The following is a 20802-nucleotide window of genomic DNA, read 5'->3' as shown; positions in this document are numbered from 1 at the left end:
TAGTGGGAGAAGCACTGCCTGGGGGAAGACATCTTTTTCTGCTCATCGTTTACTATTAGAAGCACAGAAATTGTATAAGAGGACAATCAACCCAAGAACGTTTCCACCTTTAGAGGTAGTAAGCCGAAAAGGGGGACAAAGTTGATTGGGGATATTTATGTAAGAGTTGGATGGCATTTTTTTTCTTTTTTCCTGTATCTTTGTTCTGTATAAACATGGACATCACGGATAGGGGACAAATCCGGGACAGGTAAAGTTCCACCTTTAGAGGTAATATCAGAATATGGTGACTTTGTGGTGCAATATTCGAGTTTATAAAGGTTCAAGTCCTTACTTTTCCTTCTTGTTGTGTTGAAAGCAATTGTCGTTGTCCAACAAATATGTCAGTTGTGTGTGAAAGCATGATCGTACAGTAACATGCTCCATTGCCCCGCCACTGGTTTAAACCGGCTATTCTGATTCATAAATTAATTGTGGTTTAGAGTAGTGGTGGCGTATACAACACACAATTGTCGAGAAGAATTTTGACTTGATTTTCCGTTTAACAAACATTTGTATACATGGAGCATATATACTATATATTAAAGTTGAAACAAGGTTTTTATTGTCAGAGGTTCACCTCATCCCCACCAATCCAATAACCAATCTACTTGGCATTAACATTAGCACCGTCCTTCAACTTTGCAGAATGACTCGATTTTTATTGGCTACATCTTGAAAGCCTTTCACCGAGTGTCATTCTGTTGTGATAGTGCAGATGGAGTGGGCGGGAGGAGGACAAAGATGGATGAAAAAAGTAGAGGCAGAGATAAAGAATGAAACAACAGGAGGGAGGGAATGAAAGAAGGAAAAAGAAAAAAAAAAAGAAAAAAGCCAGTGGGGCTGTGGGAGGATTATACTTGCCATTGTCGAATCTCAAATAAGTAAACAACAACTATTTTCTATTTCTTTTCTTCTGCTCTTGCCAGTGCCATGCGTTCCGTCACCCTGATTGCTATCTTTTGGCTTCTTAACTTTTTTGACAGCTCATCTCTCTCATCTCATTCCACTTCCCTACAGCAGCTTTCTTTCATCCTCTCTTTTTTTTTCCCCCTTGCTCCATGTGTCACCACAGTTCCTCAACTCTCAGCACGCATTCTCGCTTCAAAATCAAATTTTTCAAAAGCCTTGTTTACGCTAAAGCGAGGTAAACGCGCACATGCGACATCCTGAGAAGAATTCCTCCAAAAAGGCTTCCTCCAACAAAAAAAAACAACTTGCCAAGATGAACAAAAATCATCTACCACCATTGCTGTCCTTTGCCTACTGTGTCACATGACTTGTTTTGGTTCCATGGTAAGGCAAGTCAGAGAGGGCGGCTTAAGGAATAAAAAAAAAAATCATGCTTGCTTGAGTGCAACTTTGCACGATCACAAGAGCAGATGGGCGGCTGGCAAATGGAGGTAGTCCTGGTTGCCTCCGTCAAGGAGCCGTGAGGGTAGAAGAGTGTGGCTGTTCCCCTTGGGGAGTGGTGGGGGGGGGGGGAGGCAAAGTGGCTCATTAGTGTTGAATAGTGCACAGGAGAACATGGAAAAGCTGTGTGCAGGCTAGTCTGTTTGAGTGCCTTTGTCTATAATTAGGAGTCGCCGCGAGTAGCGCTGTGGATCACAGTCAGATAAGTTGTCTGGCGGTGAGCCAGGGTGGAGATAACCTCACATCAACACACACATGCCCAGAGGACCATGTGTATGTGTGAGTGGGCCACCGCAATGTGCTGTGCTTGTTTGAAGATGACTTGGTTTTCCCGCCCACAATTGATAGGTCAGATCTTTTTCCAGGTTCTCTGGCTTCCTCACATATTCCAAAACCATGCATATGCTCCTTATTTTTTATACGAATGGATGGGCTGGCTGGCGACCAGTCAGGTGTAAACGACGACTTTCACCCAAAGTCAACTGGGATAAACTTCAGCTCAATCATGGCTCTAACAGGAACAGGTTGTATGAGACGGACGGAATGGATGGACTTCCGACAGGGATCTCAGAACAGAGTGCAGTTTGATCTTTGACCGCGGCCACAGAAACAACTGTAATTCATAATCGGGGGATGCCTGTGACAACGCTATGAGCTCCTCAAACTGCTGCATCAAGGAGAAAGTGAAAAATGCTAATGGTTCTTGCCCTCATTTAACCCCTACAAGTCACATATGACATTATGCAAACTGCACATGCACACTTCCTCCGGCAGGCGACCTCCACCTGGGTATGAAAATCTTTCATCTCTGCAACAACCGCCACTGGGCATACTTGATTGTAAACCCACGCTCGTTCGTCTCCACCTGCGACTCATTCCTACGCAAACACGCACTCGCATTAAGTCGATATAAATGTGCCACACACCGACTAACTACTAAGTGCGTCGCTTGGCAAATGTAGTTGTAATATTTACAAGATGCATAAAGAGCAAATGCATTTACGACATTAAAGTTCACAAACACGGCGGTAACGCTGGCCGCCGCTGTCAGGCCATTACGGGGCCTTGCAAAAGCATTATGTACTAATGCACCCGTTAACGACGCTGGTCAAGAGTCTTTACGACTGCAGAGTAACGCGGATAAAACAGCCACGTTGTTTGGAGCCCTATGAAAGGACTTTACTCACAAAGTTTTGGTTTGAACTCCAACTTTGTCCAATTCTGCAGCATTCCACCATATTATAAGCACGCAAATCTCATACATTGTAAGAAGCAGCAAAGCATATGACAAAATTTGTCTTATAAAGGTGAAGCTAAGTTGAATGAAGCAAAGGTCAACGAAATTGGAAAGTCAACACAAGTCAAACATTGGGTTGGCTCTTTTTAATCTTCGATATGTTTGGAAATCAGTCGTACTTTTTGCTGCATATAAGAATAGTGATGAAAAAATATGCTATTCAATAATGCATTGTAGCAAACCATTTGTGTGACGAGGATTAAGGCTTAAGTGTGACACAACCCGATCGATTGTCCCTTCCTGCGGCGGCCATCTTAGCTGCATTGGCTGGATCGTTAGTAAAAGATAGCGCTTTTTGTAAATCTAACCTAACATGCTTACCAAGAGCGCACACAGTCTGTTAAATTGATAAAGAAATTTAGCGCCTGTGAGTTAGGATCTTATTAGAGCAAGCCCTAAAAGGCCAGTAACCACACGCTTTCCCTTTTTTTCTTTGTCATGTGAGGACCATTAAAAAAAAATAGTTTACACATCAAAACTGATCGCGGTCACAATCGGTTTAAACTCATTAGTACTGTTTGCCCTAAAACAGGTCCACAATAGAATCGTAATTCCACAGCGCCACATTAGCATCAGCCTTCGAGGAGTTTAATGAGCGAGAAGAATCACCGGCACAAATGCACACAAAGATAAAGATGATGAGGGTATTTCTCCTAAAAAAAAAAAAAAAATTAACCCCGTAAAAATAACTCGTATAAAGACAAAGTGCTGAGGTGCCCTTGCACATATAGAACAAACAAATGACACGTTATAGGCAGTCATTGTCTCTTCCGGCTTTAACCTTCACACACACACACACGGATGCACACACGTGCATGCACACACGTAATCATGCACGTGCGCGTACGCACCTACAGACGAAAGCAGGCAATCAGAAACTGATTGATTGGACTTTATTGTCAACATTTGATGTGGCATGTGTGTGTGTTTGTGTGGGCGTGTGCACATGCGTGTGTGCGTGCTGTTTAATCAGAGTGAAGTGGTTGAGAATTTGTTTCTGAGAAGTTGACGGGTCCCGGCGTTCAAACATAGGTTCTGTCCGAGGTAAAGGTTCAGACGGTAGGGGTTACATGTACGAAAACAGATAGGCATGCTTGACTTAACTCTTAAAATGCCAACAATGACTTGAGTCGTCCAATGGAATCAAAAACGTTCAGTGTCATGTCGTTTTTCTTTGGGAGGTGCTGATATGACTCTGATGCACTTCCACTTTAAATGTTATAAATTCAAAAAGGGTGCACGTGTATGTCGCCAAAGTTATCAAAAGTGTGGGTGTGTGTGATGTATGAAAAAACAGTGCACTTCAATCAGTGTAATGGGTCAAAAAGGTACGCTTGCTTGATTAGATGCGATGATTAGACACACGTGACCACTGTTTCCTAGAGTAAGTGTGTTTTCCATTGTTCAATTCCTGCGACCATGAGGTTTAGTCAAAAGCCACATAACGAGTGGAGAGAAATGGTCAGTGCCTTTCTTGGTCAGACTTTCTTCCCCTTACTTTCTTTTAGACAAAGACATTTTGGCTATTACGACTTCATCCTCTCAAACCAGATGAGCTAGGATCTCACAGGGTTAGGGTTCTGTGCAGTACAGTGGCACTGGGCAGCATTCCCTTCTACGTAACAGGACAGGGAGCATTCCTCACTTCAAGGGCCTCCATACCGGGTCTTGATTCACACATGGAAAGATCCAAATATGTTTGGGCTTGCTTTGACAAGAAATGTTTGAAGTAAATCTGGATATCATGTTGAAAATAGGTGATAAGGATTAGATCTTTACCACAAAACTAGCCGAGGTCAGTGATTCCCAACAATTGCTCAACGGTAGATTAATACACTACGAGAGATCACGAGGTCGGAAATAATCTATTTATTTCATACAAATAGTGAATGCTCGTTTTTTTATGCCACCGACGAATACTGACAGGTTAAAAAAAATGAAATTCTCTTCCACAAGAAAGCAGAAGGAACGATTAACCTGTCGACCTGTTGCAATTCATACAAGAGAATAATTGTGTTGTATTCAATTAAACGGGCACACACAAAATTAATTTGTGAGGAAACTAAGAATAGTTTACTATTTCGGTATTTATGCACTTTGTGTGACATCTGGTCGTGCGCACTGATATTTTTCAAATGTAAAATAATGATGTGCCCTGGCTACATACAGGCTGGACAAGATTGGTCAATGTCTCAAAAACTGCCAAATCAGCATATTTGTGATGTATAAACAAGCAGCATGTATTCTGCAAGACCCAGTATAAAGACCCCCTAGTGTCTTGGTTTTGTTTTGGCACATCTAGTTGTGTACACGGGGCCACTACAAGACAGTCACGTCCAAGGGTGATATCAGAATAGACACTCACTTAGTTGTCTCCTTGAGGACAACGTGGCGCTCCCATGCGCCTTGATGCCCTAGAAACAGAAGAAATGTTGACACAAAAAGCAACCAGTTTTGTAAAGGGGACAAAAAAAATCTAATAAAAAAAAAAAAAAAAGAAGGGGGTGGGCACAGAGACAAAAAAAGGAATTGTTGTTAGTAGGCAACACTTAAGAGTATTACACAGCAAGCAAAAATCAACCTTGATGTAAATTCATCATTGGAAGACCGGTTCGGGTCTTTACTCATTATCGGAGCCACAAAAGTGTCATTTGAATCGACACAAATATACAACCACCGATGCAAAGCGGTATACAGCCACCAATACAAAGAAGTCCACATTGTTTGCTGGAAGGCAATAAAAAGAGCTGGATCACAGGCTGTAAAGATTCTGCAGAGAACGGTTTGGTAAGCCACGTGATATACGATCATTAAGTCTCCATATTCGAGAGACTGTTTACATGCTGCTGTTTTGGTTAGCAACTGAGTTTAAAGTCCTAGTGGGCTTCTTCATTTACTTCTCACACACATGTCATGAAGACACTCAAAAAATGTAGCTTAACTTGATTCCTCCCCAACATACAAAGTTTATCTCTAAGTCGAGATGGATCACTTCAACATATTTCTTCGAGATCAACTTCCTACTGATGCGGGATTTGGCACCATCCCATTGTATCATAGCTATTTTAGAAAGAAAATGTGAATAGTTTTTTAGCAAAACGCTGGGAAGGAATACCAATGGGGGAAAAAACAGAATTGGTGAATTTATAACGAGTCAACCGTGGGAGGTTAGTGTACGACAAAGGACCCACTTTGCCAATAAAAAAGCATCTAAGTCTCCAATGTTTTCATTCAGCCGTAGTCAATTTTATACCGTCTCGCCTCAAGTTGTCTCAACCCAGAAAACTAACTAAATGAAATAAAAGACGTGAGGTGGAAGCTAAGGGCAGCGTGACTCATCTTTGCAAGACTCTATGCTGCCGCCGCCTCCAATCCGGCGTGACCGACGCTCGGCATCAGGGGAATTAATGAGGAGTATTGATGACACTTGATGGTGTACTACATGCCGGTAGCCATGCGAATTTAACAAGATGAGCAAAAATCGCTTTTGGTGTTACGAAGGTTGTGGTGAAAAATGTTAGGAATAAGAATTGGGGGGGAAATGGAGGAGTTATAAAGCTTCCCACCTGCGCTCATAAGTACGGCTCTCAAGTGCTTGCACGCAGAGGGCTAATTCTACAGCAGGCAGATGGAAAGTGGCCTTCAACAGTAAAACTTGATGATGGCATAAAAGCACAATTAAACGTCTTACTCCCAAACATAAAGATATTACCTGGGTCTGGGTGGAGGTCTCATTAGCAAAGGACTTTCATGGGGAAATGTAACCAGCCATGTTCTTTTTATGTCATCGTATAAATAGCATTTGCGGAATGGGACAAGTATGTGGTGTCATAATGCCTCAATTAAAATGCTATGTTGTGGAATGTTATTAGAGTCATCAAATGCAGCCCCAGCTATTTGCTTGCTGTTAATGATAAGGCGGAGTTGTAGTGATCTCATTCTTTGAATCTTTTCTTAACATGTGCAACTTTGACGACTTTACAATAGTCTTATTTGAGCGTGGGCAACTTTGGGGGCACAATTTAGGGGGATTTATACTAATCACCTACCTAGTAGATAAGGGGGGAATTTATATTTTATTAATTTCAACCTGTGCGATTTTAGTATTTTAACCTATTCAACGTTTGGGGAAATGATCGTAGTTTTTATTTGAGCCAGCCATGGTTTGGGGTATGCGTGTCTCAGTTCATCTTGTGCAAATTGTGGTTGGTCATGGCAATCTCATTTTTTGAACTTTTGACCTTGAAAGCATTGTTTTTATATTTATATGTCATAAATAAGATTTATAGCTGCGAAATAGCTGACTGGGTGACACGTGAGTATTAAAAGTGTATATCAACAAAATGATACACACAGAAAGTAGATGTTGTGAGAGGAAGTGATAAGCACTGACAGATGTGAGGAGACGTATACAGGTGAAACAGCGGGCATAAAGACAGGGAAGTAGTCGGGCCGATGATGAAAAGACTTCAAGAAAGACACGTAAAACATTTTGTAGATGATGGAAAATCAAAAGTGGAAAGTAAGAAGAAAAAAAAGCTGTGGGAGAATGAGGCTTGGGAAAATTGATCAAAATGTGGAAAGGGCGACAAATTAAAAGTGGGATATTAGCAAGATTATAAAACTTTGAGGTGGAGGGAGGGACACGACATTAAAACAATTTTTTTTACAAAAACTCTTAAGTAGGGCACCGCACATTTCTGGGTCTGTCTTACTGCCGTGCCATTACTCAGTGAGGACCACGATTGTACAAAATGATCTAGTTTACAGGAATAGGAGACCTACATAGTTCCAATCAGTGTTTGGAGCGGCCCTCCTCCTTCTGCTCCCGCTTAAAGTGACAAGGAGTGCTGATGACGCACGTTAACATGATGCGTGTCAGCACACGTGTTCATGGAGAGTCCCCCACATTGCTGCGGTAACATAAAATAGGGATGAGCTTAAAGTCCCCCCCTCGCCGGCTGTAGTGGTCAACAACGAAAGGAATCGATAACTGTTCTTGCTTAGTTGGTAAAAATGCACGGATAATTTATTTCATGTGACTAAATAAAAAATAAAATCTCTCCAGGTTTGCAAGAAAAATTATGATTATAGTTTGTAGAAATGCACAGTGGGCAGACTCAAGCCATTTATTCACAAGTTAGAGAGCAGTGTAGAGCCTTAAAAGTCCAAGAGTAAGAGCTGGTATCTTTCTGTCTGTGCGTTTTAAACCAACACGAAGGCGACCCAAAAGTTGCCATTTGACGCAAGAGTGGGCTTTGAGAATCCTATTGGCTGGTTTTTACAAGCGCCATAAGAGCAGCTACTGATACTACCTCTAATGGCCAAAAATTGCCGGGTCAACCTTGTCCTCCCGTTCTGTTAGTCGATTTTATTAAACATCAAGAGGCAGTGTAAAAAGGGCTTCAAACAACCAATTCCCAATGATGAGAGTCCACTTTGTCCCCAGATTCCATTTATAGAACAATGACATGAAAAAAGCTTTATATTTTAAAATAATTTTAAAAAGTATGGAAGGTACTCAACTTTGCCCCCAAAGCCAACCAACCACCTTCATGGCTGCTGCCATTACGATTCATCGAGGATGCAACATATTTAATTTCAAATCCACTCCTTGTTAGCGTTAATATCGACACATAATTCACGTCTTGAGCACAATATGTAAATAATCATGTTGAATGATGACAGGGTGAGTTTTGGTGGATATGGAACAAGGCGAAGCAGCTGAATAAAAGCTGCAAACCATTCAGAGAAAATAGCGTGAGAATGAGAAAGGCAACAAGAGAGAAGTAACCATCAAGAGCCTTTGATTCCCCCCATAAAAGCTTCCTGATAGGAATGCCCATGAAATTAGCTTGCTGAAATAAAGCAATTCCAATCTATTCAATCCCCTCTAAAAACTTTCAAACAGCTACCACACCTCCAAGCTCATAAGATTCTCTGCAGGGCGTAAAATAGTTTTTCTCCTTCTCAGGCCACACTTCCTCTCTCTCGCTTGCTCCCTCTCTCTCCCTCTCTCTCTCTCTCCATCTTACCCTTTTTAGAAGTGCACAATTGAAAAATGAGAGGAGAGGAGGTCACACTTTTCAATCTGGGTTTGCGTCTCTTGCAATATTACAGCTTGTCAGCTTTGGGTGAATGGGTGGCCCCTCGTTCGACGCAGCAGCCTGATGTGGAAGAGGACACTAGAGGTTGCACAAGTTCAGACTTTTTTTTTTATTTATTTATTTTTTTTTAAAGATGACACTAATGTGACGAAAGTGGCGTTGATGACATCGAGTCACCAATGATGTCATTTATTTCAGGACAGTCATTTTTCAAAGATTCCCAGAGAAGGCGATGCTTTGCAATAATCTATATCAACAGAAAATGTAAAGCTCATACACGATAAGAAGAAAAAAATCCAAATTTTCATTGATAACAGTTTGGATTCCAAACATTTTTTTTTAGTTCTTCAGAATGTGAACAAGATTGGTGAGCCGTTCGTGGGAGGGTTAGCAAAAAAAAAAATGTGCCTGCTGTTTTTTTTTTTAAATTGGCCCTTTGCATCACCAAGCTTTCTCTTCACTGCAGTTTTTGAAAACATGACTCAGACAGAGTGAAAGGATATAATTTCCTTCCATTTGGTGGTGATTAACTGTGTTTTGATTTGTAAAAGTTTTTTTTCCCTGTTGAATACTTCTGTCCATCATTATCGATTGCTTTTTTGTGAGCACAGGAGGTGTTGTGCCTTTGAGTCCATCTGTCAGTGATGTGACATCAAGAAGGAGCAAACGCAGAGCGCTACCATAGTTTCCGCACAAGCTGCTAGCTGCCAGATGCATGTCACGTGTGTGTTATTCTCTCCATACTTGCACGAGTTTTCTTCAGTATGCTCTGACTTCTTCACACATTCCAAAGACATCCATGTTAGGTTGACTGAAGAAAAGTGGTCATTTGTTTATTCGGGACATGTGCTTGAGTCCAGCTTCAGCGGATAGATGGAGCAAGACAAAGTGGGACGCTTGACCTTTGCAAGAAGAGGCCGAAGAAGTAGAAATAGCTGCCCCACTTGCAGACACTCTTGCTGTTGCTAGCCAACAGCGCACCGGGGTACCTAACCTACATAGCTGCGTTATCATCCTACACACTCTCACAAGCATGGTCACGGGAACGAGAAGTGGGGGGCATGGAGGTGGTGGTTGGGGCTGAAATCAGGCCGCACATGCTGCAAGCCACTGCTGTGCAGAGTCACCTGCGCTTACTAGCCTACCTTGCTAGCGGGCAGCCAGATGCTCTTCTAATTAAGAGCCCATTCACTGAAGAGAGGAGGGGCCGAGCATATGGAAGTCTCCATAGCCACTCTCGGTTCTGGCCTTAGAATAAATCACAAGATGTACGCTTGGGCGCGGGCCAGACTTCTTCCTCAATTTGGATACTTTGTTAAAGGAGACTAAGGTCAGTGTGGACTTACGCAGGATGGAGAAGGGTTCTGGGATTTACGTTTTGGTAGCTATGAATTCATGCAGGGTTTACGAAGGAGTTCTGTTCTCCTGGTGGCATCAGAACCGGATTTGCACATAAATCTTAATATGCTGTAGTCTATCACTAACCTCTACTACGATAGTAGTACAGCGAAGTCATAAATACAGAATTTTGGATAAGAACGCAAAATGAGAAACTGTGAATGAGCCAGTAACACAAAGAAAAGATTGCTGCACGGCACAAGAGGGGTACACTCTTGTGCCGCGCAGCAATCTTTTTTTTTGAAAATGGCTTTGGAGCAGAAGTAAAACAAAATAATAACAGGAAGAAGAAGAAGAGGAGGAGGAGGAGGAAATCTGGGTGTAAATTGCTACTAGGACAGCAGCATAATTGAGTAAGCTAAATGGATATATAAAAGTCAAAATAGCTTATTTTTTAAGAAAACGGGCAGTTCCAAGAAAGCCTCTCCAAAAGAATGCATTAGAATATCTGACAGTGCTGATGATTATTCTATACCTGAGGAAAATATTAATTTGCCACTGAGAAATGTGTGTAGAAATCATTTCTGTGCCCACAGATGGAATCTAGTCACAGCAGCAAGTCATTCTCAATGTACTCCTGGCGTGCATTAAATCAAGATGTGGGCATTAATGAAATTAATGAAAAATTGATCAGAGGAGCGCAAAAACCTAACGGAACTCAATAATTCAAGTTCTAGGAGAGGACTGATTAAAAAAAACTAGCACCACACTTGAGGGCCCAATTTGTTAAAAATTAATAATAATATAATAATTAATAATATTGTTTGTATACAAACATGTCTGGAGTGTCATCAATTAAGTGCAAAATTAAACTATTAAATCTTTTGCTAGCAGCCTGTTTTTGCAAATATGATCGTCTGTGAGCAAGTCATTGCGGCATCATAATTATTTCATCCAATGTTACAAATGGAAATCACGTTCAAAGTCATCCTTGATGCTTTAAATACTGTTATGTTAAATGAAGAAGTTTTAATGAGGAACCAGGGAACTATTTTAAAATGCCCCAAGATACATCATCCACTTTCCGAATAATGTCACCTTTAAATCATAACATTCCATAACATCGATGTACACAACACTACAGGTCTGAATCAAAAAGCCCTGATAGCATGCCCACAAGACAAAGTGAACAAAACATTAAGAAATGAAGCTTTAACAAACAAGTAGCTCAGCTAAATGGATTCTGCGTTAATGGCATTGCCGTGCTTATAATTGAATTCCGCCATGAGGCATGACAACACACATAACACAATAATGACTTAATGCTACTGTCTGTGGCATAAAACGCAACTTATTTCACTCAAGCTACTTTGACGTTTTTCAAGACATTATTGACTCGGCTAGCCGCCCACTAATGGCTGCGACACAAAAAGCACGCGCGCACGCACACACCCGGGCGATGACAAATAGACACAAGGCACTCGCCACGTCACACGCAAAGCCTCACTTTTTTGCGTGCTTAAGCCGACAGAAGCGACGCGCATTCAATAGGGCGAGGCCATCACTGAGTGTATTATTGGAAAAGCATGAGTGGGAGTAGGTGTGCGCTGGCAGAAGGGTGTAATAAAAGCCTGAAATGTGGGAAAAAAAAAAAAAAGGAATAGATTATTATGTATAAATGACATCAGGCCAAAATGATAGAGATTCAGCACTGCAAATGCAAACACAAGTGTGTGTGTGTTGACCACATCTTGTGCTATCTACAACCAACACGGACTAGAAACTCAAATGTACAGTTCCCTCTAGGGGTTCTCTCTTTAGTTCAGATATTGGCAGTATTATTTTGGAAAGCTGTCAACATGGAGAACTATTTTCAAAACGGCTGACAGTGCATGAGTTAACAGCCTAGTTATGAAGCCATCCGCAAGTGAGCTACGAGCTAACCAGGCTGCAGGTATGTGAACCATCTGTAGTGTCTAAATTGAGAGGTGAATGCTGGTTCAAGGGGAACTGCGTGCACATAAATCCACCTTCACGTTCGCTTTGAACCAGAAGCTTTAATGACCGCGCGTAATTGCAAATCAATCAGCTCAGACTCCCCATTTGATATGACGCAGTCTATATGTGCCAGTTAAAAAGTGTTGGGAACATGAAGACTACTCTAAATTCTGTAAGTCGGAAAACACACACGGGGCCATCTGTCATCTCCATCTGTAGCACCTGAAGCTCAACACTGTGGCGCTGGACAACATTAACTGGTGGAGGAGAGTCAACGCAGGTCGCTTGCTTATGGTACCTCATGTTGCACTTTACAGCATGCTGATAGTCGGACTTTATTCGGGTGACCGGTTATATCACACGTCCTATTTTCAAACCAAGTGCTGCAGTCGTTACTTATTTTGTCGCCAGTGTATCGGAAAGGGAAAGTGACCCAAACACAACGACCCTGTTTCCGGCACAGGGAGACATTCATTACGTCGACAGCGCTCCCATAATGTCAGTTGGTGGCGAAGCCATGTCAAAGGCAGGTAAAATGCCTTGCGCAGTGTCCTCCCTACTGAGCATTGTGGAAATTGAAGAGGAGGTAGGTAGGTAGCGGACAAACCGATGAACGTCACAGCATTTTCACGACTGGACATATGATGGATTAGAGCTTCAAATGATGCTCTTAAGGAGAAGTAAAGCAAGAGAAGAGACTCGGGCTAAAATAGATTCTGGAGCTTGCTTACTTCTGGCCCCATGTGCTCCGTCTGTGTGGCACGGTCGCTCACGTGGCAGTCTTTTATCTTCAGGGCGGCTTTGGCACTCTCCTGTAAGGACAACAAACAAACAGGTAATCAGCCGTCCGCCGCCCAAAAATGCAAAAAGGGCACATCAAATGGAGTGAATCAGAACAAGTGCACAATGTCAGCAACCTTCAACATGCATTCATCCTTTGGTGTGTATATGGAAAAGTCATGAAGTTCACTTGAATGTCCTTCTTGGGGATTTACAGAATGTCCAACATTTCCACTTTTACCCTGACCACACAAAGTTGCAGACAGCCATTTTATGTGCTTGGCAATGTTTGTAGAAGGTTGCACGTTCCTTGGAATTCTGCACTGCTTACCCCGGGAGCCTTTTCTTCTACACAGTAATAAATTATTGTGACGCCCCTGCTAGCACACAGAATGGACTTGATGTGGTGTGGACTTAGATTGAAACAATTGAATGACTTAAGAATGCTGGGAGAAGTTAAGATTTATGTATCATAAGTTGCTGGGCATTCTTTAAGAGACGTATTTCCCCAATCTCATCAAGGGAAAAAAATCTGGTCAGAATTATTTGAAGTGTAAGATGCTAGGGCCAATTGAACCATGTTGCTAACCAAAACAGCAGCATCTAAATAAGTATTTCGACAGATTTGGTGTAATGTCTGCAAATAGTGGTTTATCAAAATGAAACTTGTCCTCCAATCCAATCCAACAACAAATTTGTCCACAATTTTCATGTGTTTTAAAACCGTCTCACCGCCCGTTTGAAAAGCCAGTCTGCATTTTTACAGCGCTACGTCGTGGGCTGAAGTAAAGTCCTTTCAGCAAAATGCATCGGCGAGGAAGAGCGGGAATGCTGTTAAAAGTGACAGCCAGTGATGGCCGGCCTGTGAGCAGGTCCTTGTAGGAGATAATTAATAGGTTTCCACTGGCAGATTTACAGACGCGGACGGGTGGAGCTTTGGCTACGAATTGCCTTTTCCTTCAAAGTGGCGCACTTAAACTTGGCAGCGGCAGGCAAGGTTTCCTCTCTCTTTCCCTCTCCCCAACATAGGAGGTACACGCCAGTGAGCTCGAAAAGCTCGTCTCTGTCAATTTAACAAAATGAAATGCAGCGTTGGTCTGGGGTTTGTAGGTTCAGTGTACTTTACACAGCTTCTGAAAGAAAACTGAATACAGCTGGTGAAAAGAGACGCAGAGAGTCAGATTTTAAAAGCTACTTGAACCATGAATAAGTAGGAGGCAGGTAAAGATATGTTGTTTTTGTTTTTTTGCTTTCTATCCTGTGTTGTTGTTCTGCCGACAAGGAACGTGTCCTAGTCGACCAGTTTTCCAGAATTTGAGGCAACATGTTGAATGAATGTTGATAATATCAATAAAAAGAAAACAAATGTTCATTCATTATAGTCTCATAATAGTGTTGTTTCATAAAAATCTTTGGGATTAACCTGCAAAAAGATTGCTCATCAAAATTTGAAATTAGCTTATCAAAAATTGGTTGTGTCACAAACCTGCTTCTCAATCAAAAAAATATATAATCAGAGCCAACTCAATGGGACACGGCATCTTTTAGAGGGATCCATCATGTTCTCTGCTGATTATAATTTGGTTAGTTATTAAAGTATTAACATGTGCACCATATTAAATGCTCCTTGTCAGAACAGGTAAGCGATGCAAGTGTCACGGACAGCTTGATGAGAAAGAGGAATGAAGGCGGCGTTAGATTCAAAAGACTGAGAGACAAAAGAAGGCTGACAAGATTGAGATGCGAGCGGCACAGACAGCAAATCAGAGAAAGATGCCAAATGAGACTCAAGTCAGTGGCCGGTGACTGGCATCTCTCATTATGCTCCGCCGTAGGACGCCGGCACATTATCCTATTGAGGCCTGGCATCATGTCCGCGTTGTGCCGCTTCGATAGAGCAGGTGACAAATGACGGACAAACAATGATGACAATATTGTGGCAAACAACACTTAAAGGGGGTATATTGTGGGGAAATGGACTTTTTAATTGCTTGTGTAAACAGAGTTGGGTCTCTGGAGTGCCTGGCCGCCTATCAATTGGGAAATTAAACAACCAACCCAATTTTTGATGCGTGTGTTTCTGAAAACGTGTCTGAACGAGCATGCACTTCCAGTTTTGTAACAGAGGTGCTAACTTGCGTAACTGCCCTTGACATGATCGGCTAGGCTGACTGAAGATTCAGAGCTATTTTCAAGCATTACATTGACATGTGTTTCATTAGGTTTTGTTTTTTTTCTTCAATAATTCTGTTAAATCACAATTCAGGAGTAATGTTGGTTAGTTTTAAATTGTCATTATTACTCTTGTCAAATTCAAGTTAGTGATCGGGCTCGGACTCGCACCCCAAACCTCTGTTCCCTATTTGTGTTAATGTCAGCAAATGTAAATCGAATTAATTTGCATATTGCGTATGTATAATATAGAGTCATTTCTTTGATCATCAGTTATTTCACCTTTATTTCTAGTCTTTTGAATCACTGCACTTTTGAGTGATATTTAGTATAAAGAAAACATTTGTAGTCATTAACAGAAAAGTTTGACATATTTAAGTTTTAAAGAGGGCTAAAAGAAAAAATCCCACGATCCACGCTTCAAAGCTAATTATGCCTTAATTCACATGCATTAAAACTGCGTCAAAACATTCTCGTTGTTTTAATAATTTAATCCAAAAGTCGAGGAAAGTGTGCCCATAGTAAATTTATAAGAGCACATTTTAAATGTTTTAATGTCTGACGCCGTTCATCCATAAAAATTATTAATAGCCCAAGCCACAAATTGTATTTTATTAACTGCATATGGGCGGGGGAGTCTATTTGCCCGCATTGTGTGCTATTAAATAGAAATGATGCAAAACAGCAAGAAACAAGTCGTTTAAGACTTCGGGTAACATTAGAGCATCTTTAAAACTGCGCGTTGAACAACATATGCGAGGTCACCGTGCTTTTATTCCTCTGAGAAATAGTGGACGGACGGAACGCTGTTATGGTTTAGCAACAGAGTTCAGCTTGGCTCAGCAGTTAACTTTTTATAAAGGATATATATATCATAGAAGATACTTTTGGAAATGACTTACACACAGATATTTGTGTCTCGGGAGTGTTTGGTGATTTGTTTTTGCTGATGTTTCCACTAAATGCACAACAGGCAACGGGTCTGCCACATTACAGATAATTACACTAAGTTACTACCTGCTGGGGTTTTTTTCCCAGAGAGGAAAAATTGTTTATTTGTCAAAAGTGAATGACACATTCAGCAACTAATTGGGGATGTGGTCCATTAGAAACATAGACACTATTTATTTATAAAACTCATGTCAATTATGCATGATGAATCCGTTTGGTCATTTGGACCTATTTGGTTCGTAACGCTCTCCCCCCCCATAATCATCGAAATTGAGGGAAAGCTTTTGCATCTCCAATAAAGATTATAAATTCATCCAAGTCCCCTCGATGGTGTACGCATAGATTTTTACCAGTTCACTCTGCAGTCGGAAAATCAGCTCGTCTTTCTCCTTTAGTTGCTGCAGCAACGTCTCCTCTCTGCTCCAGTCCTGAAGACAAGAAACAAGACAGCTTGTTGCATAGGTACTTGACACTCAAAGCAAGTCAAATATGTTATTCCGTTGTTGTTGCGTTATGGCATATCTGAAACTTCTCATTTTATCTCGCAACAAAAAAATGGACCGATTGAAGACACTTGGAGTCCATTCTGGAAAAGTAAAAACACAAGTGAAAAGTAGCGATTTTATACACGCATGGGAGACAGAGTCTCTGTGGACCTTGCAATGTTTAGAGTTTCAACTCCGAACATTCTGTTACGTAATGAGACTTAACCAGGTTCCATGCAAAACAATTTAGGAAGTATAACTGCCAGCTACAATATTACTTTCGCATAGAAAACAGCTTCATCTTCTTGTAATCGGAACCTTTCAGTCGTTCCAAGATAAGTTGTTGGAATTATGATACCGATAATCAAAATTAAATACATATATAGTTACATAATTACGTTGTAAAGTATATATAATTTTTGTCGGAGGATCTCAGGCAACATGCTGGCTTTTTGTAAAGTTTGAAATGCGAAAACATGGCATTTCCTTGCACTTTTATGCGGATGTCAGTAAGATCTATGTCCCGCTGAGCGAGAAATGATGCGTTCTCCTGCAGACCAGACGCTACTGGAAGTGGCGAGGACTAAGCAGAGCCTCAGAGGGGATCGAGCCTTTTCTGTTGCCGATGCTTCCCTCTCTAATGAGTTCCCCTTGAACGTTAGGAAAGGCCCATCATTGTCCATTTGTAAAACTCATTTGTAGACTTATTTTTATTCTTTGGATTTTGAAACTGAATGAATTTGTGTTTTCACTGTTTTTGTGGTTGTCCCATTGCAATATGTGAAGCACTTTGTTCCAACTGCAGCTGTTGTAATCCTCACAAAGCTTGTTTGCTAAAGAAATGCTACGCAGAGTGAAATTTTGTCGAAGGATAAAAGGCTTTGGGAAGAAAAAGTTAGAAAGACAAGTTTGAGAAAAGTAGACAGGTGGTCAGGTAGCCATTACTTCTTCAGAAGAGAAAAATGGACAGGAAAATGTAAAAACACGGGAGAAAGGGGACAAGATGAGATAAAGGATGGATAGAGGGCAGGAGAAGACGGAGAGGGCCTGAGGCAGACCATGATGGTGTCTAAGGGATCCTTGGAGAGTCATCTATCTGAATGGACAGCCAGCAAAGTCAAGGATATATAACTTTAACATTGCCCTCGAATCAGCCTCAAAAAGCATGAATCTTTTATACGTTTGTTTTTTTTCTCCATCCACACAAGTTTTCTTCTCAATATGGAGATCCATGCTTTTATTTGACACTAAATTAATTCAGTAATTAAAATGTTTGGTTCGGCTTTGATCTTGTGTCACGATTAGTTTAGGTTAATTAATTTCTCTGTCATGTTCCATCCGTAATTAATATATGATCAAATGTGGTCGCGGCTGGACAAAATCTGTTAGGTAGATTTGGCTTTGAGCAACCCCTCAAAATGTGTAAAATGAGCCAAAAATGTCTCCTTCGAATCAAAATGGCTGAATTCAGGTTTATTCAAGGAGACTTTTGTACACAGACCAAATTTCAATTTAGAAGGGGAACATGGCTTCAGGGGCCAAATGAATTTGGTTGACACTGGTGAGGATTTTAAAAAATAAAAATAAAAAAAATAAAGGGGGGGGGGGCAAACTCCCCTTAAATACCTGAGTGGACTTAGAAATTAATTTTGATGCCTTAACTCTAGAGTGCCGGTGTTGCGAGACCCAGACCGTGCTCCCTTTTTTGACTTTACAAACGATCACCTTGCTTGAATAGCTTCTACGCTCTGACATGCTGCCGCTCCGTCTGCCCACTTAAAGCGGCTCTGGCACTCCCATTTCCGAACGCGCCCTTTTGGTCTTGTGGGTTTTTTTTGTTGCTTGATTCATGATCAACCTGCCTACCACATTTCATGTTCTCAAAGGCTAGAAAAGGAAGAGTCAATATTTAAAGGTCATGCCCACGACATCTTGCAACATATCAGGATGAACACGTCTGATAAATCTGGTGAGCCTTTTCCTTTTTGACATCCCCAATACCCATGAAACTGCATATTGTGAAACAAAAACTAAAGTTTGGACAAAGAAACAGCGACATGCTTTTTAACTCAACCATCAGGTTGTATTCCGGACAATCTCTCAGTACTCCATTGAATGGTAAAAGTGGAGCATGAGAATATATTTCTAAAATAATGTGATTGGAACCGCCTCAGCTGGGGGCTGAGGGAGGGAAGAAATCTGATCAGAATCAACGGAGTGCAGCCACTTAATGTGATTTTGTGCCACGGTTGAAGGCACCCCATGCTCGCAATCAGAAGCCTGCTGAAGAGGCAGTGGAGATGAATTAGATTCCTCAGGTTAGCAGAAATGATTCCATTTGCTCACATTCAGTTGAAGGTGCACGCTGGCACTTAGAAATCATTAATGCGTTCCACAAACGTTTCCTTCCATAGGTTTCGTGAAACGTTATGGATGAATATAGTATAATAACTTGTTCCTCCTTAAATAACTGACCTACCTGCCTTTTGCATCTGATGAAAAGTTGTAATTTATTGCGGATTTGAAGCACAAGTCAAAATTGTTTTTCCTTTTTATACTCTTTGAGCTGAAATCTTATGAGGGCCCAATAATGATGATTTAAATGTTTTGATCGCATATTTTGTTCATAAAATTACAATCTTGTGGTACTTCACTCCCAATTATAGCTGATCAATCGATGTTAGAAATTGGGTTTTAAATTTTATTCCAAAGCTAAAACGTGTCTAATAATTAAATTGTGTTTGTGCTTTCTATTTAAAAGATAATAATAATAATCTCTCAGTGTCTCACTCTCCAGTCTTCATCTTTTGAGTCTAAAATTGAAGAAGTTGTTGTAATGAATAATTGAGATGCAAAAGGCCTTTTCACATTTCATTATTTTTGGCTTTTCATTCCAACCCCGCAGCTCATATCAAGCATGTTAAAAACTGGAGAGGAAAAAAGAACTATTATAGTCTTGTCTCACACAGTCATCATTATGCATAGCACTTGGAATGGAACAGACTCAGGGCAATTGTATTTATTTCAATCGGGAAAAGTTGATTGGGAGGTTGTCGACGGAGCAAATTAAACTTTGAAGTCAAGGAGCAACTGTTTTCATACATGCTGCTATGACACGGCTGTACTCTTCAATAGGATGTGCATCCTCAGTGAGTTCCATTATGCATTATTAATTTCAAATTCTGACACGGTGATGAATGCCTCGCCTATGAAAAGATGTTCCCAGTGTGCCTTGAAACGAGAGGTGAATGTACACAAACGTCATTTGCATTACCTGCGCCGTCCTAGAACGCTCCTCTGAATACACATAATGAGCGGGCTCTCTTTAACGCACTAAAACGTTGCAACTAGGGCAAATAAAAAAATAAAAAAAATAAACTGGGGCGCTGTGTGACACTTCAGCCTCTCAGGTGACTCGCTGAGATTATTTTTACTCCGACAGAGACATTTACTTGAGTGCCGGACAAATTCTCATCTTCTCACTCCTCAGCTGATCCATAGTCGCTTGCCCTGAGCCATCTTAAATTTGACCTTGAAAAAAAAATCTTTAACTTTCTACTCGCCATTCCTTCGACTAAAACACTGTCCTGTTCTCGGCGTTTCACAATATTCCATCACTCCTGCTCACGCTCAATCCATCAAACTGACGAGCGACAACTCTGCACACACTTTGTGACATTCCCTGGATGCATGCGGCATATTTTGGGCGCTCCGTATTCGTGGCAAAGGTTGCTATGGCTTTTTGTCATTCTCTTTTACCTTGTAGAACAAAACAAATAGCAAGGACATTATTCAAAGACTTCTGCACTGATGGAAGGTCAGTCTGAATTTTGTGGTAGATGGTACAATGATAGTGAAGCTTTTATTTTCTAATCTAATAATAATGTTCCTCTCTCATGGAGCAGAAACTCTTTCCTGTAGTGTCGTTCAAGACACATTTGTTGGCTATTAGTGACGGAAATGCAACAGAAAAACTGTATACTATTGGATATGGACGAAAAATTGATATTGGACGATATTGTTCTTATTAAAAGTTGTCTTTAAGACCAGTACCATTATTATCCCAAGGGGGACTCATTTTCTTAAAATAAACGACAATACAATAGTATATTTTGTCTTGTTTATCTGCCTTATTGAAGTTCAATGTCAGTGTAGGTAATTAGCCCTCACCGTGCATCTCCAACAATCACTTTTTTTTTTTTTTTTTTTTTTTTTAATCAGC

The 20802-nt window shown here is 41.0% G+C and overlaps 1 protein-coding gene across 2 annotated transcripts in view; it reads right to left on the bottom strand.

Annotated features, from left to right (window-relative positions):
- Positions 1–20802, bottom strand: part of ccser1 (coiled-coil serine-rich protein 1) — a 72569-nt gene that overhangs the window by 23954 nt on the left and 27813 nt on the right. Inside the window, exons 9-11 of one of the 2 annotated variants that reach the window (XM_061278363.1) lie at positions 16446–16523; positions 12924–13004; positions 5115–5163 (exon numbers count right to left, since the gene is read on the bottom strand). In XM_061278363.1, coding sequence (XP_061134347.1) covers positions 5115–5163; positions 12924–13004; positions 16446–16523 — 208 coding nt within the window. The remainder of the gene's footprint in view (positions 1–5114; positions 5164–12923; positions 13005–16445; positions 16524–20802) is intronic. The other variant, XM_061278362.1, reaches the window with a different exon arrangement.

The sequence above is a fragment of the Syngnathus typhle genome, linkage group LG5 (genome assembly GCF_033458585.1).
Source record: "Syngnathus typhle isolate RoL2023-S1 ecotype Sweden linkage group LG5, RoL_Styp_1.0, whole genome shotgun sequence".
NCBI classification, from domain to species: Eukaryota; Metazoa; Chordata; class Actinopteri; order Syngnathiformes; family Syngnathidae; genus Syngnathus; species Syngnathus typhle.
Note: the sequence above shows the minus strand (reverse complement) of the source record. Positions and strands in the feature narration are given on the sequence as shown.